General features: G+C 41.0%; 3 protein-coding genes across 5 annotated transcripts in view; 1 reads left to right on the top strand and 2 right to left on the bottom strand.

Moving 5' to 3' along the window:
• Positions 1 to 6,968: 6,968 nt before the first annotated feature.
• Positions 6,969 to 22,597, top strand: part of LOC307044066 (SEC14-like protein 1) — a 61,434-nt gene continuing 45,805 nt past the window's right edge. Inside the window, exons 1-2 of one of the 2 annotated variants that reach the window (XM_079689101.1) lie at positions 6,969 to 7,341; positions 9,071 to 9,160. In XM_079689101.1, coding sequence (XP_079545227.1) covers positions 9,098 to 9,160 — 63 coding nt within the window. In that variant the 5' untranslated portion in view covers positions 6,969 to 7,341; positions 9,071 to 9,097. The remainder of the gene's footprint in view (positions 7,342 to 9,070; positions 9,161 to 22,597) is intronic. The other variant, XM_079689102.1, reaches the window with a different exon arrangement.
• On the bottom strand, positions 11,106 to 15,335 carry LOC307017816 (zinc finger protein 862-like). Of its 2 annotated transcripts, XM_079647619.1 has the most exons (7): positions 14,965 to 15,335; positions 14,041 to 14,359; positions 13,670 to 13,896; positions 13,183 to 13,547; positions 12,652 to 13,048; positions 12,236 to 12,544; positions 11,106 to 12,114 (listed from the first exon to the last, which is right to left on the bottom strand). In XM_079647619.1, exons 2-7 carry the CDS (start codon positions 14,238 to 14,240, stop codon positions 11,774 to 11,776), a joined length of 1,839 nt encoding a protein of 612 aa, XP_079503745.1. In that variant the 5' UTR covers positions 14,241 to 14,359; positions 14,965 to 15,335; the 3' UTR covers positions 11,106 to 11,773. The 2 variants fall into 2 exon arrangements, with proteins under 2 accessions (XP_079503745.1, XP_079503744.1); XM_079647618.1 differs by having other exon boundaries at positions 13,670 to 14,359; positions 14,965 to 15,332.
• On the bottom strand, positions 15,417 to 18,709 carry LOC307017807 (zinc finger protein 862-like). Its single transcript, XM_079647610.1, has 5 exons — positions 17,476 to 18,709; positions 16,989 to 17,353; positions 16,458 to 16,854; positions 16,044 to 16,352; positions 15,417 to 15,922 (listed from the first exon to the last, which is right to left on the bottom strand). Exons 1-5 carry the CDS (start codon positions 18,044 to 18,046, stop codon positions 15,582 to 15,584), a joined length of 1,983 nt encoding a protein of 660 aa, XP_079503736.1. The 5' UTR covers positions 18,047 to 18,709; the 3' UTR covers positions 15,417 to 15,581.

Below are 22,597 nucleotides of genomic sequence, written 5' to 3'. Positions count from 1 at the left end.
ATGATAAAAACCTAGAGGATATTATTCAACTTCTGAAATCCTCCTCCTGCTGCCTTGATATTATTCCAACAGGATTTTAATTTTTTATTTTTATTTCTATGGCCTCAGATCTGCTTCATATAGTAAACAAGTCTCTTCACTCAGGTGTTTTTCCACAGGCCCTGAAAACTGCAGTCATTAAACCGCTCCTAAAAAAGCATAATCTAGATGCTTCAGTAATGAACAATTACAGGCCCATATCAAACCTGCCATTTCTAGGTAAAATCATTGAAAAAGTAGTTTTTCAATAGTTGAGTTATTTCTTGCATTTAAATAACTGTTTTGATGTGTTCCAGTCAGGCTTTCGTCCAAACCACAGCACTGAGACTGCTCTTGTAAAGGTCATCAACGACATCCACTTAAAAACAGACAGTGGCAGAACTTCAGTGTTAGTATTATTTGATCTCAGTGCTGCGTTTGACACTGTTGACCACAACATAATACTAGACCGACTGGAAAACTGGGTGGGACTTTCAGCAACAGTTCTAAATTGGAATGAATCCTACTTAAAGGACAGAAATAACTTTGTTTCTATAGGTAAATACACATACACATCTGATTTGACAAATATGACATGTGGGGTACCTCAAGGCTCCATCTTGGGGCCTCTTCTCTTTAACGTCTACACGCTACCACTGGCTCAGATAATGAAAAGCTGTCACCCTCATTTACATAACCATTTCACCAGGAGACTATGCTCCAATTCAAACACTGAGTAAGTGCATTGAACAAATCAATGACTGGATGTGTCAGAACTTTCTCCAATTAAACAAAGATAAAACTGAGGTAATGGTTTTTGGAGCCAAGGCAGAACCGGCAGAACGTATAAAAGTTAGCGCTGAGCTTCAGTCTGCAATGTTCAAAACAACAGATAAAGCCAGAAATCTAGGTGTAGTCATGGACTCTGACTTGAGTTTCAACAGTCACATTAAAACAATGACTAAATCAGCCTACTATCAGCTAAAGAACATATCTAGGATGAAAAGACTAATGTCACAGCAGGATTTTGAAAAACTTGTCCATGCTTTTATCTTCAGTAGACTCGACTACTGTAATGGTGTCTTTACAAGTCTCACCAAAAAATCTATTAGAAAGCTGCAGCTAATTCAGAACGCTGCTGCTCGAGTCCTCACTAACACAAAGAAAGTGGATCACATCACTCCTGTTCTGAAGTCTTTACACTGGCTTCCTGTGTGTCAAAGAATAGATTTCAAAAATACTGCTGCTGGTTTATAAAGCACTGAATGGTTTAGGCCCAAAATACATTTCTGACCTCCTGTTAAATTATGAACCATCCAGAACTCTCAGGTCTTCAGGGACTGGTCAGCTTTCTGTCCCCAGAGTTAGAACTAAACATGGTAAAGCAGCGTTTAGTTATTATGCTCCAAATATCTGGAACAAACTCCCAGAAATCCGCTGCAACTCTTACTACTTTTTTGTACATGACCATATAACTGTGTTTTGAATTTTCAAAATGTATTTTAAAGCTGGAGTTTACAGTCTTTGTCTCCCAAAAATCTTAAGGAAAGGACGAAGCGCAATAAGATGTTTGTTTAATAACTCGGGTTGAGCCTCTCAGGGCTTTGTGAGAATTAAGTAATATTTTTTAAATAAACAGCAACATGTGTAAAGAAGCAGGATAGGTTAAATGTGATCAGGTTTACTAGCCCTACGTTCTGTAATACTTATAAGCACCTTAGATTGCCTGCAGCAGAAGCTCATGGGAATTTCAACAGTTTGAAGCTTTTTGTCATAAACGCAAATTAGTCACCAAAATCACATTACTACAATTTGACCCTGGAAACTACACAAAACTGTGTAATAAATGTCATGACAAACCATCTGATTGTAAAAACAATTTACTCACTTAATCATGTCTGGACCTAACTGGCCCTAAATCCAGAAATTGGTCCATTAGGTTAATGATGAATAAAGACAGACCATGTTTACATGAATGCAGAAGCTGTATTTGATCTTGAGCTGGTGCTGACCCTTGATTAGAGAGATCTAGAGTGAATAATAATAATATTTGAGAGGTGGAACATCAGTTTGACAACAAATGAGCAATTATATAAAATATTAATTATATTGTCTTTAAAATAGGCTGATAACACAGTATAATGTCAGCTCTGGTTCATTATAAATGTGTGGCTTCTCAACTGTAGAGAAGTAGACAATTTGTTGTTTTGGATCAAAAATCTGCAGCTTTGTATAGTTTCATATGTTCTTTTGGTGTGGAGAGAAAATGTAAATATAAAAGAGTATCAGCAGCCAAGCAGTTGCAATTTGTTGTAACTCTATCTACTGGCCAGTAGAGGTCCCTGCATGTTAAATCTTTGCTTGATCAAACTGTGCACACCTACTTTGAAAAAGTATATAACTTTAAACCGCTTTTATTCCCTAAGATTCTAAATAAAAGAGTCTTAATGATTTTTATAAAGGAATGTCCACTTGTATCTGTTATTATCTTGTTGTTTTTTTTCAAAACCCTCTCCGTAGTCTGTAAGCTATTTCCAACACAAACACCAAAGACAAGACTTCTACAAGGATAGAGGGCAGAGAAATAGATCACTCGTGCTTTATTACATACATTACATTACATGTTACTTGTTAGACGCTTTTATCCACAGCGACTTACATACTCAATACTGTGGGCAATCCCCACAGGAGCAATTTGGGGTGAAGTGTCTTGCCCAGGGACACAACGACATGCTGACTGCAGTGGGGTTTAAACCTGTGCTCCCCTGATCCGAACACTAATGCACTAGTCCACTACGCCACATGCCTACAGCAGATGATTATTTTATGACTTTATTGTAGTGTTGAGAGTGCAGGTAATGAAGTGAGAAGGACTAAATGAAAGTTGAACAACAATGTGAGGGTTGATTACCAAAGTGTATACAAACCTGGGTTGTTACACTACCATCGTATTTGCCTTGATGATGTATACGATCCATTTTCACTTACTACTAACTAAGGAAGTGCTGAACCGCTGAACAACACAAAACATGAGGGCTTTTTGCAACCTTGGTTTAATCCAATTCAATCCATCTGTGATGTTTACTGGAGCATTTTTCATGTTAACAATTGAACACTTTGGGTAAATATCCACTATTTGCCTGACAACGATAAGCCTTTAAAGGGTCATGGCTGGATGGTTACCATGGATTTGGGAAACATTCACCAAATGGTCAAACGAGCTAAACAATACCCCTAGATCTAGGTTGAGGGTTTGCACTGATAATGAGTGGTATAAGGTTAGAAAAGGTTGTGTGCTAAATGGTAACTCTTGATATAGCAAGTTTTGGCTAGACATTGACCTCAAATGGTTACATTTAGGACAGGTCATCACACACAAGCCGTGCAAAAGTTTAACGACAGTTTTCAAAATTCTATGAATAGCATCATGATTTTGCTGGAGTCAAGAGGCAACCGGTCCAGAAAGATGGACGCCAACCCTGTGCCAGGTTCTGTTAGAGGTTTCTATCCGTTAAAGGGGAGTTTTCTTTGCTACTGGCGTTAATGGAGGGATTCTATGAAAATCATACGGTACAGTCAATTATGACTTGGGGTCATTGAATGGACATGACTTCAAGATGTTGGGGGTTCCGGTATAGGTAGTGATATCAAGCCAACTTTCTTTCCTTTCTCTGCTTAATGTTACAGTCCGATTAGCAACGTTGACCAGAAAGAGAGTCTGATTTGGAACGAAGACTATGACCTCATTGTTTCACAAGTAGTAAGTTCACAAGCTAATTTTAATCAAATAAAAAGTGTGGACGATAGCTGATGGGTTCCCAGTTTGAATTTGGATAATGTGTTATTTGTTTGCTCCACACAGACTGTTTACATGTTTGGCAAAAGCCTGCTTCAACAGGATTGGTCAATACTACTCAGATAAAGAACATTCCAATTCCAAAATCTTATACCGTTACCTACAAGTTCTGCATTCATATTTTAACATCTGTTTATAGAACTTGGTGTATTACTTTGTTGTATGTGGATTACGTCCTCCATATTCTCCAGCCCAGACACTATCTGACCATACAATATAATTTATGATGTAACAGCTGTTGTCCTTTAACATTTGGTGCGGTGGGAGATTAGTGTCAGATGTAGGCTTACCTCTAGCCTGCCCTTTAATGCTATCAGCCTCTACCATCACGGCTAAACCTCTTGAATAATTAGGACATGGGTGTATTTAACTCAAGCCATACAAGTGCACACGTATATTCTATCTGCAAACTATTTGCAACACTGCAAATAAAACATCAGTAAACCGTTTTGTACATGCATATCTAATCACTTCTGTATTTTTCTCAATGTATGAACCACTTACTGTAAATCTGATGGAGTTTTTCACTTCAATTCAGTTTTGTTTTTTTGTTTTGGGCAGCTATATTACTTCATGGGATACTTGCAGAGCAACTTTCTTAATTAAAGTTTTATTACAGCAGTGGTCTTGGGTTTCGGGTGTGTAAGTCACATGTAGGATCAGTACTTGTTTTCAAAGCACAGAGATCACGATCATATTTCAACGGCAGCATTGATTACCTGTGGCCTAAATTGGATCACACTGTCTCCAATTACACCAAGGTATTTTGAGGCTTGGTATCTTGACTAGGTCACCCACTTTTGAGGGTAGAAGACACCAAGGGCACTTCACTCTCTAGGATTCTGAACCGCTTAAAGAAAGAGAGGGCTGTGTTTGATGTCACTTATTGCTCTCCATGATTTAAAAAGGAAAATGTACACATAAAGGATGCTTTGCTGGTAATTTCAGCGAGGAGGCAACACTTTTTTCAACAGAAAGCCTGAGTTTTACTCCTGGAGGTCTGGAGTCTGTATAGGGCACTTGTAGGCAAATACAAATAGTTGGTTGTAACACGGGAAATGTATGATTTGGCATGTCTAAAGATTTCATCCTAGGAGATGTCTCGGCCTCTGATAGTTTATGAAAATGAAAAAAAAGTTTCTCCTGTGACTCTTCCAACTTCATGAAGGGGCAATTCTTAACATCCGGATTGTCACTTTAATTAATGAAACTTAATGTTACTGTCTGTCAAAGCCCAACCTCATTTTTGGTCAAAATGCTCAAGTATGACATAATTTCCCTCGGCCTTATGATGATAATTTAATATAATACAAATGAAAATAATATGAATTAAAATGGAAATACGATTTTGGAATGGACTTAAACAAAAGCATGCCATAATCTATAGAAACACACTTTATAAAAAAATATTAAATAGGATACATAAAATGCACAACACAATATGGAAAACTAAAACTGAATGAATAATAATTATAATAATCCAACACAACAGCACACTGGAAACTTGATATGTTTTCAATATAAAGCTACTTAAAAACTGTGCATTACTTCACCATGGCACATTCTCTGAAATAACACAATGACTTAAGGGGTAAAAATACTCCATTACAAGTATAGGCCTGCATTCAAATCTTATTTAAGTGAAGCATTATCAGCAAAATGCACTTAAAGTAAAAGTAGCAATTATGCAGAAAAATGGAGTCCATATTTGATTTACTATTATTTATTGACATAGGACATCAGGCCCGGACTGGCCTGTTAAGTGGCCTGCTGGTCTGAGGATTTTTTGTTTGTTTTATGTATTGTGAACGCAACGCTGCGCAAATGCAAACCTGGAAAAACTCTCCTCAAGCTGAAATGACAATATAATCCCCTTCAATAAAACATGGTCTCCTTTCCTGAACTACATTAAGAGCTTATTCCTCTTCACACCAGCCAACCAGACACTCCCCACACCAATGGATCAGAGTAAGAATATAGCTCTGTTTTCATTTCCTTTGTCTCCTTGTTGTCTTTTTATGTATATATGTTTGATTTCTTTATTGTCATTATCAACATTTATTTGACACTTGTAGTTACTTTTTAAACAAATACATGTAAATGGTAAATGGACTGTACTTATATAGCGCTTTATCCAGTCTTTAAGACCCCTCAAAGCGCTTTACATACTACATGTCATTCACCCATTCACACCCATTCATACAGAGCAGTGTACCTTACTCTATAGGACCTAACATTCACACACCGTTGGCCATGCCATCGGGAGCAACTCAGGGTTAAGTATCTTGCCCAAGGATACATCGACATGTTGACTGCATGGGCTGGGATCGAACCCACAACCTTCTGGTTGAAAGACGACCGCACTCCCTCGCAGCCACAGTCGCCCCAAATTATCGCCCCATGTATTATGTACATGTAATAATACAACACATGTATAAGAGGCATTCTACACAATACGTACTTTTTACTTTAGATTAGGGGTGTCCAAACTACGGCCCTACAAGCCCACTTTCAGTCAATTAAAGTTGAAAATATTTTCTTCTAACAAATCTAAATTAATAAGAAAAAAGCCCAATAACTTATTTACATAACAACCTTGAAATATACCCTTCCTATTTCCTCTCACGATAAGCAATCTAAGGCTTCTGTTTTAAGGAATGAGCTGCAAACAAAAATAAATGGAACCCTAGAGCTGTCATGGCTGTTTTATCAAGCATAATTTACTTACATTTGATTGATTTTGCTAACTTATAACTTCACTTATGAGGCAATAAACCTGACCTCTATGAGTGGCCCAGCCCTTCGAATATTTTTCTGTGGCCCTCGGTGAAAAAAGTTTGGACACCCGTGGCCTACTTTTAGCTAATAATATTTCTGTACATTTACTTGAGTAACATTTTGATTGCAGGGGTTTTACTTGTTACAGAATATTCCTAATTCTGGTACTTCTTCTTTCACTTAAGAACAAGATCTGAGTAGGCCCTACTTGTTCCTCCTCTGCGTGCTTCTCCTGAGGATGTGTGGCATGGATGTGTGGTCGGCAGGCACGCTCCCATGGAGCATTCTGCCGACAACTCCCCTGAGTTAAAGTGGGAGGAGCCAGGGCAGCACAGGCATGAGTGAGAGATAGGAGGAGAGAGCCAGAGATACTCTCCCTCTGTGCCGACACTTCATCCATTTACGCCTGATATAACACTGGACTACTTAGTGTTTTGCTCTTACGATGTCTGCCAGTGTCGGTCTGTGAGGAGGACTTGCCTCACGGTTATCCTGTTAGCTGCTTACTCCGGCTACATGGCCAGCTAGCACAACAAAGCTAACTGCTTCTGGCTTCATCTCACCCGTAGCCGGCGAAGTGAAGAGCCGAGAAGGGGAATGGCAAGAGTTTGCTCGGGTAGCCCTTCCAGAAGAAACAACGACTAACCAGAATCAACCAACCTCTATTTATCTACTTATTTGAATCACGGGTAAGCACCAGTTGTATTATTTATGTCAGGTTAGCAGCTTATTGTATAAATTGACGCTAGCTTTCCGGCAAAGTCTCAATTAGCACACATTGTTATTATGTGTAAGCTAACGTTAACAAGTCGGCGTGGCAAATGTCGTTATCCCCTGTCATAGTCCTTGAAATAATAACACGTCTTATTTAGTTTAATTGTTAGCCATCAAATGTAAAGATTTCAACATGTTATTTGTACGGGTGTGTTTTACTTTGAACTGTTCAACGTTACAGCCGGTTCCAGTTGACAGTTGGTGTTCCAGTTGACAGTTGGTGTCACTTAAAGTCCCTAGAACCAGAGGTGGAAGAAGTACTCAGATTACTTACTTAGGTCAAAGTTGCAATACTACAATGTTCAAATACTCTGTTACACGTTAAAGTACTGCATTCAAAATTGTACTAAAGTAAAAAAGCATTAGCCTTTAAAAATACTTTAAGTGTCCAAAGTAAAAACACTCGTTACTCAAAATGGCCATTTTAAGCACCAGATATTTAAAAAAAATGTTTAATTATTGATGCATTAATGTGTTCATCACGTTAATGTTGTACTTGGTATGAGTTGAGTTTATATTAATTACTTTACATACTAATAGGTAGCTCAACCTCTAATAATACATTATCATTTTGTGTCGATTTATATATAAAGTAACTCCAAATAAATCTGCAAAGTAACTAAATCTATCAAATAAATGTGATGGATTACAAAGTTGAGTATTTCCTTACAAAACATAATGTGAACATTCTCAAGTAAATAACAAGCACCTCAATTAAATTACAGTACTTGAGTAAATGTAATTATTTACACTACACCACTGCCTAGATCGCATAATAAAATTGTCTTGTTTTGACGTGTCTTTGAAGTTGCTGACAGATCCTGAAGCATGACGGTAAATATATATTGCAGTTAGTTGGATATAGAGTAATACTGTGGTTTGTTTTTATTCTGTTTGTCCTAGGCTCCTAGCCCGGTTGTTATTATTAGTCTTCCTGCCCTGATCCTTCTGTAGTGCTGGGACTTTAGCTCACCCCCTACTAGCAACCATGTTCCTATCACTCCATTGCAGGAGTTACAGACATGTATCCGCATGCCGAACAAACACCCAACATGAAATTCAAGCCCTACTTCTGGAAATATTCAAGGAGTGAGAATAATCTTTGCCTCTGCTCCAGAATGTGCTATCTACATTACAAAGATTAAGCACCACTTTTTTTTATCATAACGTCGAGTGTTTTTGTGTGTAGCTGCAACCTGAGGTTCTGCAGAGACAGTAGATGGACTAAGCTTAGTAATGTTCCCATTAGTGTGCATTGACAAGCCTTTGCAGTGGCCTCTGTTCAATGGTGGTGGGGGGGGGGGGGCTGCTTCATCCATTGATCAGTGACATCCTTTGTCACGGCTCAGGAGAGTCCCCTTCTGCAGCCCATCACTGTACATCGTTTTCTAGTTCTTCGGGCTGCCTGCCAGAGCACAAACGCACAAACGCACACAGGCACCTGGCATCATTCAAGCAGCCAGCCAAAATGCACATTAACTTAATTACACACTAAGTTTACTGTTATAGGGCCAGATGCGGCTATAATGCTGTCATATCGCACTCAGCGCACTTATTGTGATGGTGCCAGAGTGAGTGAAAGGCAGCCTTTGATGTGATCATTGCTCGTATTTTCTTCTCTGATTTCTTCCTTTACCTGTTCAGGTTGTCGGTGTCACTGTAATCCCCACCATGGTGCAGAAGTACCAGTCTCCTGTGCGGGTGTACAAGTACCCCTTTGAGCTGGTGATGGCGGTAAGTGTCTTCACCTGTATTTACAGTCAACTCTGTCCAAATTAATATTGCATGTCGAGGATTCAGAGTTATGTAATGCTGGTGTGTGGGCGCTTCAGAGGTCACCCCTGAAAGGTAGTCATCTGAATCACACACCGTGCATTTGATTCTCATAGTCAGACTTATTGTTTCCACATCACTATTCTAATGTCCACAACGAGTTCAAGATAAGTCTCGGCTACTAGCTGTACTGTCAATGTTGTGTTAGTGATCTGCATGACCTGCAGCAGCACTACCAGAGCAGCTCCTGATAACAGTGACATTATAAGCTTAAGGAAATATTGAAGGTTCATTGATTTTTTAGGACAAAATGTGTTTACTTTTAAATAAACCTTGTACAGACTGCATTTACATGTTATGATGCATTCCTCATAATGAACAAATCTTAAAATCAGAATAAGGTTTTTATTCACAGCAAATATAAAAAGAATATAACCAAAACTTATAACACACAATTGAATCAACACAGCACCGATTATACTGACACACGGTGCTACATTTTGTTGATTAAAGGGCCCTATTATGCAATTGTTCAGGTTAATATTTATATTATTACAAATATGAACCTGAACAATAATGTATGATTACCTGTTTATTGTGCAGCCCTAAATCACAGAAACATCTCTGATTAAAGAAACAAATGTGGAGCTTTATGTGTTGCTTGCCTGTGGGATCACAGCAACAACAGCTTCCTTCTCAGACAGGCCTGTGATTAAGCAGGTGTGTAAATCAAGAGGTTATCGCTGCATGGCACATACCACTAACACACTTCCTCACATGTGCTGCTGAAGTGACCTACTCTGTGAGGCACTGAGATCTGCTTGCTGAGGTGTGAACGCATTGTTCTGTGCTTCGGCACACAGCATCCAAATATACAACACAAATATAAGTTCCACTGAAGATTGGTGAAAAAAAACATGTGCCTTGCATGACATTTAGCGGCCGCCTCGTTTCATGTTGTTTTTGAGTCATCATGAATGTTGAGTGAAGAGAGACTGTGGATTTGCATTTCATTTTCTTAATGCTTTTTTAAAAATGGGTACTCTCAGCAGCATTTCTTCTCCAGTCCTGGCTCTCTTGCACTAGCTTTTGAAACTTTTGTGCTGTCGGACAGGGATGGGTTGGGGGTTTCACAGGCTGAATGCTTCCTCAAAATGAAAAAAATAGATAGTTACTGCAGTGTTGTCTTTTCATGATAACAATGGATCAGGAAGACAATGAGAGGGAATGGATGTTCTTCATCTGTTCCCACCTTTTCACTGTACTTTTCACTCTGTGTAAAAGAGAAGCCATAATTTGCTTCATGACCTATAATCTCACTGTGAATGGATGGTTTACTCAGCAACGTGTTGACCTCAGCTGCTGTTTGTCAGTAATGTGGTGTGTTAGCGCACGCCCGCAGAGTCATGGCCTGGTTATACGACTGTGAATTTCAGCCAAAAATGCAGTAATCATTTTCAGCAATATGGCTATGCTTCCTTCATTCATTGAAATGGTATCCGATAACCAGGAAGTCACTTGGGACTTCCTTTTAACAGAATATCATGTTTTTTTTTGCTGTTTCCTCTAAATGGAAATCAGCTCTCTAAACCAGCAGGATGCAGGGAGACTAAATCTTCTTAGCACAAGCTGGATTGAGCACTGGGCAGATGTCTATAAATAGAGGGCTGGTCCCTACACCTGGGTCTATGCATGCAGCGGAAGTGAACAGTAATTAAAGCAAAGCAGACTTACAGGATTTGTAAGCTGGAGATGACCCACCTTGTGTTTTTTTTTTGGAGATGTGACAGCAGGGCTTGACATTAACATTAACATTTTACTTGTCCGAAGGCTAAACCCACTTGACCGAAATTTACTTGTGAAAATAAAAGTCTATTAAAAAAAGATGAATAAAACCGACAAGAGATTTGGACAATTAATATGATTTAATAACTTAATCAGGCACATTTTATAACATAAACAGTCTGGCATAAAACGCCATTCGATTGCATACCCAAAGTAATTAGCTATTTATAATACTTTATACTTATAGCACATGCATAAGATGGTCTCTTTTGAAAGGTAACATTCTGAAGTTTCTTACACAATAAAGAAAAATCACTTTGGGTGCTAATAAAAAATATCATGCTATGTAATCATGTTAAACATTTATGTTTAAAAATATCACTTTGAGTGCTAATGTAAAAGAGAAACAGGTTTGAACACACTGAAATAAAATAGTTGCTCCTTACTTTTGTGTTCTGAGAGGTAGGAGCTGGAAAACATAACGGTTCCATAGCCTGAAAACTTAATCATACAGGTCCAAAGTCTATAAAAATCCCATGGAAAATTTGTGTATTTTGTAATGTGTGTACCGCAATAATTCCAAAATGGCCTTCTGCTGCCATTCATTCAGAACGATTGAAAGGCGGCAAATTTCGGCTGCCTCCAAATGAGTTTACAAAACTAAATGAAAAATAAACGTTCTTCAAAAATGTATTGGTTGCACGGCAAAAAATGCAGTCCGGAGCCGGGCAAAGTGCTCACGCTGCTGCCCTGTGTTGAAAATAAGTCTTGTGCCATAATACTGATTGATCACTCCTCCAGCTCATCTTCACTCCCCATCAACACCAGCTCATCCTCCTCATCTCCCCTCTCTCTTGACGACCAGGGGTTAAACCCTGGTCTACGCCTGCGCAGGCTTGATGTCCACCATCGCTGGGCAGCTGAGGCTGCATCAAAGTCTTCCAGAGCGGGACCTTGGATGGAGATGAACATGAGCCTCTGGAGTTGAGCGGTGGTAAGGCTTGACCTCCAGTCGGTCTTGACTCGCTTCATTGTAGAGAAGCCACATTCGCACACTGCAGTGGAGACCGGGAGAACCATATAGATCTCCATCAGATGACATAAGCAGCGGAACATGGCTCTCCTCTCCTCTGGGAATACAATGAGACAATGAGACAAAAATATATGAATTAATTTCCTTCAAGAAATTCTACTTTCTGCTTTTTTTTTGTAACTTTTAAAATACACACTTAACATTATACTGACACACACCTGATTGCAGGACACTGAGAAAAATGTCCCTCATTGGAACAGCTGACCGCCTGAGAGCGAAGCTCTTATACTGGGCATACTCGGCTATAACCTCCTCTGGTGTAATCCCTGCCTTGGCCAAGAGCTCCTTGTAAAATCCAGATAGGCTCTTCATTTCTTCCTGACCATGCTGAGTGAAGGTCTCTCTTGCCACAGCATCAGTGTGGTCATACTTGGGCCAGCAAGAGGGATCTAGTGCCCTGAACTTAGCTACTATGCTGTCTTGATGCAAGTCCTTCAGACGCTCATCCAAGTGACTGATGACTGCATCTGTATGAGAATAAATGCACAATCACTACACTGACTTTGACACCTTTTAATACACCAGAGACTATATATATATATATATTTTTTTTTTTATTTAAAAGGTGTCATACCTATCACTGCTGCCCTTTGTGGCTCAAGCGTGGAGGAAGAAGCCCTGTTCAGTTGGACACCCTTGTAGCATCCGGATCCATTGCTCTGCTCCACAAAGGTCTCCATGCACAGCCCCATTCTGGTCTTAAGGGAGGACAGGTTCCAGAAACACCTCTCCTGGCTCTCCACCGCCTCACACACTGTCACACTATCCTTTTGAAAAACCTTGGAAAGGGTGGCAAGGTGGTCAAGGACATCACAGAGGAAGTGGAGGAAGAGGACACTGCCGTAGTCCTTCAAATAGCTGGACACCTTCTTGGCCCTTCCTGTCACAGCAGCCGATGGTTTGGGCCGACGTTCGAGGCTTGCCATGTCCTCAAAGTGTGCCAGGATCACAGGAAAGCTATCACACAATACCTGAAATGGTTAAAAAAAAATATATATATTGTTTTAAAGTTATACTGACAACACGGTTTGTGAAAACAATTAAATAAATAAAATCTATAATATTAAATATGCCACAATACTGCACATGTAACCACTGCATCTACCTTGGCTGCACGGTGAACATAGAGCACCCAGCGGGCCCCATGTAGCGTGGTGGGCTTCAGTACCTTCTCCTCCATGGCCTCCGCAATCATCCGGAGCTCACGAAGTGCTTTTGGAGCATAATGGTACTGCTCATAGATGCTGCATAGGGTCGCCTGAAGCTGTTGCATCTTGGGGTTTTCTTTGATCGCACTGACCACGCCCAACTCCAGACGATGAGCGATGCAATGGATGGGTATGAGATGCGGGACTTGCTCTTTGAGGCGAGTAGCAACACCTGTCCTGCATCCAACATTGACTGCTGCACCATCACTCCCAAAGCCCACCAGACGCTCCCTCCAATCCACCAAGCCAGCCACACTAAAAGCTGAACAAAAGAAAAGACATCAGCATAGAGAACACAGAAGCAATAACTCCCAATACAGAAGCAATAATGAACTTATATGCTACAGTACCGTAAAAAAGATTTGATAAAAAAACATTTCTCACCTGCATAAACAGCTTCCAGCACACCAGCTGCATTTGCATGCTTAACGTCCTCAATTTTCAAATATGAATTGATGGGACCCTCCGTGTCCATGTATCGAACGTACACCAACTCGTTCTCTAGGGTGGCTGTATCGGTGGCTCCATCAATCATAACTGAGAAGTATTTAGCCAATTTCAGCTTCTGCAATAGTTTCTCCAGCTCCATTTCATAAATAATAACAACAAACCTGATGGGGGAGAGACAGCAATACAAATTGTTATGGTGTTGTTTTGGAAAGTCAGAATCAAAGCAAGACGAAAAACACTGAAATAATGCATCTTTGCTTGTTCTTTTTGACTGCCTATAAATGAACATTTTGTGAATATCATACCGTTCACAAGCCTTGTTGGACGCATAGCAGTTGGGAAGTTGTCCTCCCGTCCTGTTTATTAACCCATGTAGGGTTGTGAAGTGGGTGAAGGGCTGTTCTGTTCTGGCTACATAATAAGCAGCATGCATTATGTTGGTCATTTTAACCAACATTGTCTCCTCCATCCTGTGGAGCCCTGTGAGGACATGGCAGTGGAGCATCAGGTCCCCTCTGTCTGGCTCTGTCTGCAGCTTCAGTAAGCTGGTGTCGCTTACTTAGAGCATGAGTTGACAAGGTGTCATATCGGAATGACCCGGTTCCTTTAAACAAGGACGAGGACCTGGATTTGAAAAATTGAAATGAATTAACATAATTGAACACACCCTACTGGACTATAATACGGGGATAATAATACGGGGATCCGTTACAGTCATTATTATCTGAATTTCATTGGCTACACAAACGGTCAATCATTTCCAGCGTCAGTCGGATTGATGATCTAATGTTTTACACACAACGATAACCATTTTTGCATAGCAGCAGCTTGCTCTAGCACAGTTATTAATGTCTCGAGTCGTGACCGTTAGCTTGTGAGAACGTTAGGAATAGTCTGCCTATACGTTTTACACTATAGTCAAATCAAATCACGGAAGACTTGATATCTGATCATCAACATAACCACTCCTTCCTCTGTCCACTCCAATAACACAACAAACGACCACCTAATAATAACGTCGACATCAATAATATCATAGAACACATTAAATAGCTTACGTTAGCTAGATAACGTTATATAGCATTTTACACAACGTTTGTGAACTGTGAACGTCAGTCAAGATAACTAGCTAGACTACACAGTTCAGTTTATTTCGAATCTCATCATCTTCACACATCAGATAAATAGTCAATGATCTAACGTTAGCAAAAATAAAAGTTGTCACTTACGTGTCTGCAATGTCGGGCAAACTGCGGCAGGTTGAGCAGTACATCATATGCTCTTCTCCTGCTTCTTCGGTGTACCGGAGCCAAGGAAACTTCTCGGTCCATGATGGAAGGAAGTTTCTTTTGCGTTTTGTTTCATAATCTAATTTGGAGGCAGCCGATTTTTCAGGATCTCGCCTAGGTCGCTTTCCTGGGGCTTGGTTCGCTTTTGGCGCCTGCAGCCAGGACATCTTGAACTCATTACTCACTGACTGGATATCGAGGATAGATGAGTCGCGAGCGTGACAGCGCATACACACCAGCCGCGCAAGCAGGCACTCGCGGGTTCGTGTTCACACCAATTTCCCGCGGGTCAAATATTTCTACCAATCACTGCAGCCATAATATTGACGTACAGGTACGGAGATTGCGACACTGCGAGACAGGCACTTCAGATGGAATAACGTTATTATTTCGGCAAATTTCGGCTGCCTCCAAATGAGTTTACAAAACGAAATGAAAAATAAACGTTCTTCAAAAATGTATTGGTTGCACGGCAAAAAATGCAGTCCGGAGCCGGGCAAAGTGCTCACGCTGCTGCCCTGTGTTGAAAATAAGTCTTGTGCCATAATACTGATTGATCACTCCTCCAGCTCATCTTCACTCCCCATCAACACCAGCTCATCCTCCTCATCTCCCCTCTCTCTTGACGACCAGGGGTTAAACCCTGGTCTACGCCTGCGCAGGCTTGATGTCCACCATCGCTGGGCAGCTGAGGCTGCATCAAAGTCTTCCAGAGCGGGACCTTGGATGGAGATGAACATGAGCCTCTGGAGTTGAGCGGTGGTAAGGCTTGACCTCCAGTCGGTCTTGACTCGCTTCATTGTAGAGAAGCCACATTCGCACACTGCAGTGGAGACCGGGAGAACCATATAGATCTCCATCAGATGACATAAGCAGCGGAACATGGCTCTCCTCTCCTCTGGGAATACAATGAGACAATGAGACAAAAATATATGAATTAATTTCCTTCAAGAAATTCTACTTTCTGCTTTTTTTTGGTAACTTTTAAAATACACACTTAACATTATACTGACACACACCTGATTGCAGGACACTGAGAAAAATGTCCCTCATTGGAACAGCTGACCGCCTGAGAGCGAAGCTCTTATACTGGGCATACTCGGCTATAACCTCCTCTGGTGTAATCCCTGCCTTGGCCAAGAGCTCCTTGTAAAATCCAGATAGGCTCTTCATTTCTTCCTGACCATGCTGAGTGAAGGTCTCTCTTGCCACAGCATCAGTGTGGTCATACTTGGGCCAGCAAGAGGGATCTAGTGCCCTGAACTTAGCTACTATGCTGTCTTGATGCAAGTCCTTCAGACGCTCATCCAAGTGACTGATGACTGCATCTGTATGAGAATAAATGCACAATCACTACACTGACTTTGACACCTTTTAATACACCAGAGACTATATATATATATATATTTTTTTTTATTTAAAAGGTGTCATACCTATCACTGCTGCCCTTTGTGGCTCAAGCGTGGAGGAAGAAGCCCTGTTCAGTTGGACACCCTTGTAGCATCCGGATCCATTGCTCTGCTCCACAAAGGTCTCCATGCACAGCCCCATTCTGGTCTTAAGGGAGGACAGGTTCCAGAAACACCTCTCCTGGCTCTCCACCGCCTCACACACTGTCACACTATCCTTTTGAAAAACCTTGGAAAGGGTGGCAAGGTGGTCAAGGACATCACAGAGGAAGTGGAGGAAGAGGACACTGCCGTAGTCCTTCAAATAGCTGGACACCTTCTTGGCCCTTCCTGTCACAGCAGCCGATGGTTTGGGCCGACGTTCGAGGCTTGCCATGTCCTCAAAGTGTGCCAGGATCACAGGAAAGCTATCACACAATACCTGAAATGGTTAAAAAAAAAAATATATATTGTTTTAAAGTTATACTGACAACACGGTTTGTGAAAACAATTAAATAAATAAAATCTATAATATTAAATATGCCACAATACTGCACATGTAACCACTGCATCTACCTTGGCTGCACGGTGAACATAGGGCACCCAGCGGGCCCCATGTAGCGTGGTGGGCTTCAGTACCTTCTCCTCCATGGCCTCCGCAATCATCCGGAGCTCACGAAGTGCTTTTGGAGCATAATGGTACTGCTCATAGATGCTGCATAGGGTCGCCTGAAGCTGTTGCATCTTGGGGTTTTCTTTGATCGCACTGACCACGCCCAACTCCAGACGATGAGCGATGCAATGGATGGGTATGAGATGCGGGACTTGCTCTTTGAGGCGAGTAGCAACACCTGTCCTGCATCCAACATTGACTGCTGCACCATCACTCCCAAAGCCCACCAGACGCTCCCTCCAATCCACCAAGCCAGCCACACTAAAAGCTGAACAAAAGAAAAGACATCAGCATAGAGAACACAGAAGCAATAACTCCCAATACAGAAGCAATAATGAACTTATATGCTACAGTACCGTAAAAAAGATTTGATAAAAAAACATTTCTCACCTGCATAAACAGCTTCCAGCACACCAGCTGCATTTGCATGCTTAACGTCCTCAATTTTCAAATATGAATTGATGGGACCCTCCGTGTCCATGTATCGAACGTACACCAACTCGTTCTCTAGGGTGGCTGTATCGGTGGCTCCATCAATCATAACTGAGAAGTATTTAGCCAATTTCAGCTTCTGCAATAGTTTCTCCAGCTCCATTTCATAAATAATAACAACAAACCTGATGGGGGAGAGACAGCAATACAAATTGTTATGGTGTTGTTTTGGAAAGTCAGAATCAAAGCAAGACGAAAAACACTGAAATAATGCATCTTTGCTTGTTCTTTTTGACTGCCTATAAATGAACATTTTGTGAATATCATACCGTTCACAAGCCTTGTTGGACGCATAGCAGTTGGGAAGTTGTCCTCCCGTCCTGTTTATTAACCCATGTAGGGTTGTGAAGTGGGTGAAGGGCTGTTCTGTTCTGGCTACATAATAAGCAGCATGCATTATGTTGGTCATTTTAACCAACATTGTCTCCTCCATCCTGTGGAGCCCTGTGAGGACATGGCAGTGGAGCATCAGGTCCCCTCTGTCTGGCTCTGTCTGCAGCTTCAGTAAGCTGGTGTCGCTTACTTAGAGCATGAGTTGACAAGGTGTCATATCGGAATGACCCGGTTCCTTTAAACAAGGACGAGGACCTGGATTTGAAAAATTGAAATGAATTAACATAATTGAACACACCCTACTGGACTATAATACGGGGATAATAATACGGGGATCCGTTACAGTCATTATTATCTGAATTTCATTGGCTACACAAACGGTCAATCATTTCCAGCGTCAGTCGGATTGATGATCTAATGTTTTACACACAACGATAACCATTTTTGCATAGCAGCAGCTTGCTCTAGCACAGTTATTAATGTCTCGAGTCGTGACCGTTAGCTTGTGAGAACGTTAGGAATAGTCTGCCTATACGTTTTACACTATAGTCAAATCAAATCACGGAAGACTTGATATCTGATCATCAACATAACCACTCCTTCCTCTGTCCACTCCAATAACACAACAAACGACCACCTAATAATAACGTCGACATCAATAATATCATAGAACACATTAAATAGCTTACGTTAGCTAGATAACGTTATATAGCATTTTACACAACGTTTGTCAACTGTGAACGTCAGTCAAGATAACTAGCTAGACTACACAGTTCAGTTTATTTCGAATCTCATCATCTTCACACATCAGATAAATAGTCAATGATCTAACGTTAGCAAAAATACAAGTTGTCACTTACGTGTCTGCAATGTCGGGCAAACTGCGGCAGGTTGAACAGTACATCATATGCTCTTCTCCTGCTTCTTCGGTGTACCGGAGCCAAGGAAACTTCTCGGTCCATGATGGAAGGAAGTTTCTTTTGCATTTTGTTTCATAATCTAATTTGGAGGCAGCCGATTTTTCAGGATCTCGCCTAGGTCGCTTTCCTGGGGCTTGGTTCGCTTTTGGCGCCTGCAGCCAGGACATCTTGAACTCATTACTCACTGACTGGATATCGAGGATAGATGAGTCGCGAGCGTGACAGCGCATACACACCAGCCGCGCAAGCAGGCACTCGCGGGTTCGTGTTCACACCAATTTCCCGTGGGTCAAATATTTCTACCAATCACTGCAGCCATAATATTGACGTACAGGTACGGAGATTGCGACACTGCGAGACAGGCACTTCAGATGGAATAACGTTATTATTTCGTTTGGGTGATTTCCCCCCCCCCCCCAAAAATGCACTTGTCCGTTCGGACAAGTTAAACTGTATTATGCTTGTCCGACCATTTTTTTTACTTGTCCCGGACAATCGGACAAGCCTTAATGTCAAGCCCTGTGACAGGCTTACCTTTTCCTTCTGATGGAGTAGCACAAGGTGATTTTAAATCTAGTCTGGCAGCAAGATAAAAAGGTATGCTTTGTGATGTGTCGAATATAGGTTAAGAAACATGCAGTGTGATCCACATGTTTTTTTTTCCTAAAATATATAGCCCAGTCAGTTTGGTGCATTTAAAACTTTTTTCCCTTCTTGTGACTTTTCTCCTCAGTGAGTATTTTTTCAGACGCTGCAGCACAGACTTAATAGTGCGTCACAACCTTGCTGCTTCTTTGTATTGAAAAGCGACAACATCTTCCCCCCTCTAACTTCCTGTATAGCTGCTCAGTCACCATTGCAGCATAGTTGTGACACACAGTCCTGCGCTAGTGGGAAACCATCACAGAGCAATGTGACTGAAATATTTGCCTATAATGGTTTCGTCTGGGGGGGATCATAAATGACATTTTGCTTTGAGGAATTTGATGTTCTCTTGATATCCCCTCTCTTGGCCTCGAAGAGCCACTCAGCTCACTGACAGGTGCTCAAAGTATGTCAACCTCCAGCTAACTCTGCTGCTGCTGTGGCTTGAGTGTACCGTTGCATAAGTCATGCTCGTATCTCAGATGCCCTTCAGCTGTTTTTGTTCTGCAGCAGTTACTGTACACAGCTTTAAACATGTTATTCCCATTTTGTCTACAAAATCTACTTGCTCAAAGTCTATTTTTTTCTTTCTCCTATTAACATTGTTTTATGTAATAAGTTAACATAGGATGAGATAAACTTTTATTGATCCCCATAGAGACATTTAGAAAATCAATAAAGTTTATTGCCAGTTACGTTTACACAAACAAGGAATTTGCTTTGGGGTCTGGTGGTGCTAACAATAACAGTTTAAGAAAATAGGTTGCAATAGTAGGTCAACAATATAAAGATAATAAAAATAAATACTTTTTAATTATTATTAAAGTAAGTATTTACTCAACATTTACATTTAAATATACACAAGAACCTTAAACGCTAAGAAAAACTAAAACACATAGGAAAATGAATATATGGCAAACTACAGTGTATTATATATATCAGTGTGCAGAAATGTGCATAATAATGTTTGTGGGGTGGATAGAAAGTCAGTGTCAGTGGGGGGGCCGGGCCGGGCCGGGCCTTGTTGATGAGGCCGGTAGCGGAGGGGAAGAAGCTGTTCAGGTGGAGAGAGGTTTTGGTCCTCCTGCCAGAGGGGAGGAGGGTGAACAGTCTGTGTCCAGGGTGGGAGGGGTTGGCCTCTATCTTCCCTGCCCGCTTGAATGGTATCAAATAAATATGGAAAAAACCTGAATATTAACTTTAGTCTTTGTTATTATTTAAGTAAGTTAAAGAACCAATTTCCATAAAATCATTGAAATTCCTGCTTTTCACTTCAGCCCATAAATGTCTCTTAACTCGCTATTTTCTTTTCTCGTGAGTGCCCGATGGGTATTGCACATTTCCACTCAATAACCGGTTTTAAATAACAAAAAAGTCCTAAGTTATTTGTAATATCTTTATCCCTTTTTAAAGTAAGTGAAACTGTTGTTTTGCCCACATCCGAACGCCAGCCAACTAAATTCCTAATGGAAACGCCTGCTTGGGCCTTATCGATGCGTCAGACGTTGAAAATCAACAGCTACTCCGATCACTCCATGACTCCCGAGACTCCTATCTTTTTTTCTTCAATCACCTTCAAGATTGGGCAGGTGAGTTATAGAGGTGGCAGTACTACTTGCAATCAAGTTGACACAATATATAAACATAACGAAAGAAAACATTTTTGAATAATAGAAAACAGCAGCCTTGAATTACTGGGTGGTGTTGCTTAACTTGTTTAGACTGTTTGCCTTTGCTTACATGCTGTAACGACAAGATGCCGTTACTAGAGCTCACTTGGACATGTTTATGTAGGCTAATCATTGTTTTAATAGGTATATTGACGACAACTTCCCCTTTCCTCATGTCTGTTGCTGATTGTGTGCACCTGGTGCCCTGTGTTGTCTCCTCCCCCCTCACCTGTGTCTTGTTAGTCTGTGTGTGTATTTAGGTGCTGTGTCTTGTTAGGCTGGTGGTGGGTGTGAGATCTTTGTGGCTGCAGGATGTGTTCACGGAGAACAGCAGGATTGAGGCTGTGAACTATGTGCACATGATTTTAATAAAGGCCCTTGTCGGGTTATAATTTTGGATGTTCTGCCTCTGCCTCTTTGCTTGGTCGGGCCGCTCAACAGTCAGTCTCACACACGCCATACAAATAAACTTAACAGGTATTTTCATGACAGTTAATCAAAGAGTCCGCTGTAATGTGATTTATTGCAGAAACACCCGATGTTGAGGATTGCGTGTCACTTAAAGAGGCCAGCTCCTGATAGTACTGACTAGATTAGGATGGCGCCAGAGTGAAACCCACACCACAGCACCTTCAGTTTGCACCCTAATAGGAAACCCAGGACTTCCTTTGTAGATACTGAGGTGCAGAAGGATGAGACTTTTGCCCACAAGCACACAAACACGTTATCATTGATCTTGATGGACTTGTTATTGCTTCACAACCATTTTTCGGTTGTTGAGATGTTTGGAGTATCACTTAAGAAAGGAAGTACAGCAGCGGCTTGTTTAAATAAAAATGCCTCTTAGATACTGCTGCTGCATCTCAATAACAGGAAATGTAAGTGTTGTGTTGCTGCTTTTATCGCAGCGGCGCAGTCCCAGAGCCTCTGGTCTATCCTCGGGGGTGGCAGAGGAATTTCAAAAGCACAAAACAATACCCCTCCCACTGTTGTTTCAGGCCTGAAGGGACAGTTGCTTCTGGGACCACTGATGAAGAATGACTTCAGTAGCACTGAGCACTGCCTCACCCTGGAATAACTTGATGCTTAAAAGACAGCTCTTTCCCTCATCTACCAGACATATAGTATGTATGCTGCAGAGAGAGGGTATTAAAAAAAGTCAATCAAAAACGTTCTTAGCTTATCTCCCTTTGTAGCTTTGGCCTAGCCCCTGTCCCAGAGAGTTTTCACAGGGGAAAGAACAGGATGTGCCCTGCTAGTGTAATGCCTGCTGCTGGAGAGCGAGTTTAAAAGAGTCTTGTAAAGCAATCATGTGTCATTGGTAACAAAAACCTTGTAAAACGCACGATCAGAACAGATATTGTTTAGTAATTAGAGAACACAAAATCAAAGGATAAGCGGGACTTAATATATTAAACAGAAATGGAAAAAAAAAATTCAAAAAAGGGAGTA

This window comes from Notothenia rossii (genome assembly GCF_949606895.1).
Source record: "Notothenia rossii genome assembly, chromosome: 1".
Classification (NCBI taxonomy): Eukaryota; Metazoa; Chordata; class Actinopteri; order Perciformes; family Nototheniidae; genus Notothenia; species Notothenia rossii.
The sequence above is the reverse complement of the archived record's forward strand: the minus strand, read 5'-3'. Positions and strand labels throughout refer to the sequence as shown.